General features: G+C 38.1%; 1 protein-coding gene across 1 annotated transcript; it reads left to right on the top strand.

Annotated features, from left to right (window-relative positions):
• The first annotated feature begins 2,121 nt into the window (after nucleotides 1-2,121).
• LOC110943405 (F-box/FBD/LRR-repeat protein At5g56420) lies at nucleotides 2,122-3,595 on the top strand. Its single transcript, XM_022185154.1, has 3 exons — nucleotides 2,122-2,967; nucleotides 3,057-3,203; nucleotides 3,281-3,595. Exons 1-3 carry the CDS (start codon nucleotides 2,122-2,124, stop codon nucleotides 3,593-3,595), a joined length of 1,308 nt encoding a protein of 435 aa, XP_022040846.1.
• The last annotated feature ends 2,744 nt before the right edge of the window (nucleotides 3,596-6,339 follow it).

Genomic DNA, 6,339 nt, shown 5'->3' with positions numbered 1-6,339 from the left:
ACTTTGGAGGCCTGTTCAAACTTCCGGTTTCACTTTCGCTTAGTAGAAGACTTTGAATACTCGGAGTTTGATTTGAAACAAACGCCCATTGACCAGCTGGAGTGGCATTTGTTTGTGAGGATGTAGATACCGGAGATTCGGCCCATGATGGAGATTGACTGGTATTCATGTATTTTCCACTGTCTGGAGCCGGATTTCCCCACCAACTCGGATTCATGATAGATAAGCAAAATAAATGCTAAGTAAGAATGATCCGAAAGATACACAGCCGAAGGATCCTTGTCGAAAGATCTGAAATCACAGAAACTTGTTAACTACCAACTGACCACAATCGAAAGATCAACTATTGTTCGAAGGATCAACAGTACTCGAAAGATTACTGTTGAGTCTCGAACAATGATTTCGAAAGATTCAAGAGCTCGAAGGATTCTCCTTTGAAAGATCCTTATCTTTCGAGCTAAATCCTTATCTTTCGGACACTGTCTTTCGATTAGATTCCTTTCTCGAAGGATATGATTCAGACTTCGAAGGATGGGTCGAAGGATAACAATCTTTCGAGCCTTCCTTGATCGACAGATGTCGAAGGATAGTCTTTCGATGTCGAAAGATATCTTTCGAGAGGTTCTGACACAAACTGATCTGATGTGATAGGTTGGTGAAAAAGGTGATGGGTTGGTGAAGTACTTTCGGCAGAAAGGTATGTTCTGCACACAGATCTTCACCAACTTTTTGACTTTCAAAAACAATGCCCAAAAATGGCAAACCTTATCCACCAAGTCCGGTCACCGGAAACACACCGGAAATTGGCCGGAAAACACAAAGTTTCTTAAAAACCAATTTCCACGTTACCCAACCCAACTTTAAACACTCCCGGTTAGTTTAGACACGTTTTTACTCAAAGAAAATGCAAGAAACTAAGTAAAAACAGGTGCAAAACCAAGTGTTTCAACACACCAAAACTTGTAAAAACCCGGTTTCAAACAAGGTAAAGAGCGAGGCTCTGATACCACTTGTAGGTCCCTTTTCGCGGAGGATTACGAACCTAAACCTTGTTATACAAACCTACTAGCGAGTGCGGAATCCAAGCTAGCAAGCAAACCGAGTTAGTAGCAAGTAGAGAAACAAACACACAAGTTCACCGATTAACACAACTTGTATTAATGCAATGAGGGTTCGGTTACAAGCTCAATGTTTACAGAAATGTTCTATAAACTCTCTAAGTGTGTGTGTGAGTTTTGGACAGAATGCTCTCAGCCTATCTCTCGGTGTCTTTCTGTCTGTGTGTCTGTCTGTCTCAACACATTGCATGGGTATATATACCCAAACACAGCAGGTCTGCTCGAAGGATCCGATAGATGGTCCGAAGGATCATCTATCGATCACAACATGTTCGAAAGATGAGCATTGACCTCGAAGGATGATCCTTCGAGGTCTAATATTCGAAGCATATCTTTCGAGCACCTCGAAGGATCAACAGTATCCTTCGAGGCTATCCTTCGATACAGACAGATATCTTTCAACTTATTGACCAAGTCAAACTAGGAGGATAGTTGACTTGATCAACTTACAGACTACCAAGGACATCGTTTACATACAGACCGAATACAGACAAAGTACAGACACAAGTGCACCAACAGAGGTCCCAAAGGCGTCGAGCTGCTCCAAAAAAGGTGATCGATCTATTCATGTCGATTAAATTTTGTTGTTTCAGTCCATCCGATTGAATTTTGCTCGATTTAACTTTTGTTGTTTAATTTCTGTCCATCAAATTTTGTTGTATCAGTCTACAATTCATTAGATTTCTTTCTAAGGTAACTAATGGTAAATGTCAAAATCCCAGATGCAGCTAGCAACGATATTTTGCAACTGAAATTCTTGTTTCTTGTATTAGTTCTTATTATATCTTAAACTTAGGGTATATATTCGTCTATTGGATAATATTTACTGCTTCAATTGCTTGTTGTTGAGGCTAATGATGACTTGCATTTTATGAAGGATTGAATATATATATATATATAGATTATTTCAGTCTGTTGATCTTGTTATTTCTTGGATTCATCTATTGGATTGTTTAAATTACATAATCTGTAGTTTGTTTACGGCTTCAAGTAATACTTATTGATGACTTATATATATTTTGTGAAGGAGCTGGGTTGTGATGGATCGAATTCAGATGCTTTGAGCATCACCGACATGCCATATGAAATTCTCATTTTCATACTGTCGCTTTTGCCTGTAAAAGACGCCGTGGTCACCAGCAGTGTCACAAAAAAATGGAGGTTTTTGTGGCATGGTTTAACCCACTTGAACTTTGATGCGATGAAGATTTTCTTCGACAATACGTCGCTGTATAGGTTAGAGCGATCTAAATTCATCGAGCAGGTGAACAGTGTCATCCAAAATTACAACCACCCAGTGGTTCATAGATTCCGGATTAATTTAGGTTTTAGTGATCTTAATCAGAGAATTATTGATGAATGGCTCCAGTTTGCAGTAAACAAAAAGGTTGAGATACTTGAACTAGATTTAAACTATGACTTCCCTTTAATATTACCCAATTCTAGGTATGTAGAGTTTGTGTCATTAAAAAAACTTTACTTGAATAACGTTAAGCTGAGAGCCGCAGTTCTTGAGGATTTATTAACAAGATCTCCACAAATTGAGTCAATATCTATCCATGACTCGAGTTACATGACTCATATCCGTGTTGCTGGACGGCATCTTAACGTAAAACACTTTGAAATAGTGCACTGCCGTGATCTTCAATCCCTTTATTTATCTGATTTTGACCTTGTATCATTCATATACAAGGGTCGACCGGTAGATATATGTCTCACTAATCTTCCAAAACTTAAAGAAGTTAATCTTTCTCAAGCACTGCCGGGGTTGGACAATAAGGTGTTCAATCAGGTTTCTTCTTGTGCTTCGTCCCTGCAGGCTCTTTGCATCACTTTCCGTCGTCCAGAGGTTAGTACGGAGAAGTTCAACTCTAATTACGTATATAGAATCAACCATCAATGGAACTTGAGTCTGTTTTTTTTCTGATACTTTGGCAGAAATTACTACCAAATGTTGGTTCAATGCCTCAGCTACCAAATCTCAAAAAACTAATGCTGACAACCGGAGCTTATGAAGATGATTGTCTTCTAGAGTTTGCTTCCGTTGCTAAGGCATTTCCAGTTTTAGAGACTTTTATATTTAAGGTATATCTCTCGATTTGATTAATGACAATTAATGTTAAGATTTTGTCAACTTAGAAACTTACCATGGGTCTTTGCAGCTACTTTGGTTTTCCCCAATCAAAAGGAGAAGGAAAGTAAGGCATGTTGCTAACGATCATTGCCTTGAAAATCTCAAGCTTTTCAAAATTTTGGGGTATTATGGTCGAATTAGCGATCTTGAACTTGCTGCATACGTGATAGAACACGCAGTTGCACTCCAGAAAATTGTGATTGATCCACGTTGTCAGCATGGGATCATTATGAATAATAACAAGGACTGGTTTAGCGCGGATGCTGCAAGATCTTCTGCTAAGCGCCAGCTGAAAAGAATCGTACCAGTGAAGTCTCCGGGCGTGAAGCTTGTCATACTCTAATTAATTCACCTTTCAATATAGATCATGAGTTAAGTTTGTTGTTCAGATATGTTAATTAACTTAAATCAACTACATCAGGTAGAGCTGTACGTTATGGTGAGTTCAAAGTTTTTATAATCTATTGTTTTTATGCAGATAAAATTTATCATATGAAAATCTTTATGGTAATGAATGCAAACTTTTGAGACCGGGTTACCTTATTTTCTGTACAAAATTTTATATTAAAATCACATGTGCGTGAGACGATAAATACAAGGGTAAGGCAGATCGGGCTACGGGTCTGCGTTACAAACATCAGTTACGTCTATTTGTTGGTATATGTGGATTATATGTTGTTTGCTTCAAAGTGTATGTTAGAGATCAATTATATAAATGTCACTGGAAGTGAGTTGAAGATGAAAGATTTTGGAGTGTCATGGTGAATGAAGATTACAAAAGATAGACGCGCAAGAGGTTGCATCTATCAGAGAAGATATACGTAAGAAAAACGCTTGGGCGTGGTAAACTCCAAACCAGTATGGGGCAACCCACCGAACCGTTTCAACACCGGTCACATACGTCCGGCGGTAACCGTTCCTTTAACATAAATCAACCGTTTTCTTATGCTCTCTTTTTCCGGATTCTCAATCCCCTTCTTTCTACCCCTTTCTCCGATTGTCAATCACTCCTGTTCTTCCAAAATTTGAGTTAGTTAATCTGAATTTCGATTCTGGTATGTTTCCTTTCCATCGTTCTATGTTTTCATGGTAGTAGTCCAACAATTGTTATTACCAATGTGCTTTTACGTTTTCAGTTCTTGGATTATTGTTTGAAGAATACACTTGCAGATTTTACAAATGTATTTTATTTTTTTAACAATCAGTTCTATGTTTGCATGCTATAAACAACACATGCTTTGTTTGTTGCAATTGTTATTAACAGTGCGATTTTCCGATGTCAACTACTTCGTTTTGTTTTTCCTTAGTCAATTCCATGTTTGTATGTTACAAGCAACTTTTACAATTTGTTACATGTGGGCATTTTGTCTGTAGAGTTTGAAGAACACAAAATATTCATGTTAATCTAAAATATTCTTATGGTTTTTGGTTGATAATGTTATTAATAGTGTCCTTTTGCGGTTTCAATTACTTGGGTTCTTTTAGCGTCAGTCGGTTTCCTGTTTGTAATGCATAAACAATATTTAAAATGTGTATGTGGATTTTTTGTTTATAATCCTACTAATACATATGCAAATGCATGTTAAAGCTTTAAGTATTCTTATGGTTCACCACTCATAATTTTGCATATGTCCTTTGCACCACATTTTTTTTTCATTTTCATGTTGTTTTCTCAACATTCAATTATTTTCCTTACATATTATGAATCTGTATGTGACAGTGAACTACTTAAAATGGATAATTTGGTTATGCGAAAGCGACAACGAAAGTTTTGCTATTACGTAGACCAGGCCCATGTCCAGTTACTTGGATAAATTTGTCCTGCTTAATCTTATTTATGCTTCTTTTATTGATATATAAACAAGATTTTTGCATGGTGATATACACAATTAGCAACTGCCTTTGGAGTCAATTCCTTCGGCATTGACGCCGTCTCCGCCATGTATGGGTATCAACTCATAACTTCATTCATTAATTCAATATTGATTACAAAGAGGTTTATATATATGTTCTCCTAGTTACAATAATAACCCTCTAACTTATGACAATTAAATATTTGGCTTAACATTCCCCCGCAAGTTGAGGGCGGGTAACGACCTGCAACATGGATCTTAAAAATTCAAATCTTTGAGTTGATAACGGCTTCGTGAAGATTTCGGCAATTTGATCATCTGTTTAAATAAATTGAACCTTCAGGTTTCCTTGACTGACTTGCTCACGAACAAAATGGAAATCTACCTCCACATGTTTAGTTCTAGCATGAAACACCGGGTTTGCTGAAAGATACGTAGCTCCAAGATTTTCACACCAAAGAGTGGGTTTATTTAACTTAACTCCCAGTTCTTGTAGAAGAGATTTTAACCAGATTAGTTCAGCAACCGTATCAGCAATAGCCTTGTATTCGGATTCAGTAGACGACCTAGAGACAATTTTTTGCTTACGAGCTGACCATGATACTAAGTTCGAACCCAAGAAGATAGCATAGCCCCCCATGGATCGACAGTCGACCGGGCAACCAGCCCAATCGGAATCCGAATATGCGGTAATAGGAACCAACCGCTCACCCCAATGTGAATCAGCAAAGGCATGTAATGAAGACGTTGAATTTGATGTAAAACGAAGGCCCAGTTGAGACGTTCCCTTGAGATAGCGAATGATACGTTTGACAGCTGTCCAATGGGATTCGTGAGGTTCATGCATGAACTGACATACCCTGTTGACAGCGTAGGCAATGTCGGGCCTAGATAAAGTGGCATACTGAAGTGCTCCAACATAATGGCGATATCTTGTAGGATCGGACATAAGTGGGTCCTTCTTGGTTATCATACCTGTTTTGGCATTTGTAGGTGTTGCAAGCGGTTTCGATTCTTTTAACCCGGCTCGATCAATAAGTTCCTGAATATACTTCCGTTGAGATAGGAGAAGACCCGAAGAGGTGTGAAGAACTTTAATACCAAGAAAGTAAGTAAGACGACCCATGTCAGTGAGAGATACCTGCTTACTAAGTGAGGCAATAATGTGATTAACTGTGTTGGGATCGTTGCATTGTAATAATGATGTCATCCACGTAAACTAGTAGGTAAACCT

Source organism: Helianthus annuus, chromosome 5, assembly GCF_002127325.2.
Source record: "Helianthus annuus cultivar XRQ/B chromosome 5, HanXRQr2.0-SUNRISE, whole genome shotgun sequence".
NCBI lineage: Eukaryota > Viridiplantae > Streptophyta > Magnoliopsida > Asterales > Asteraceae > Helianthus > Helianthus annuus.
Note: the sequence above shows the minus strand (reverse complement) of the source record. Positions and strands in the feature narration are given on the sequence as shown.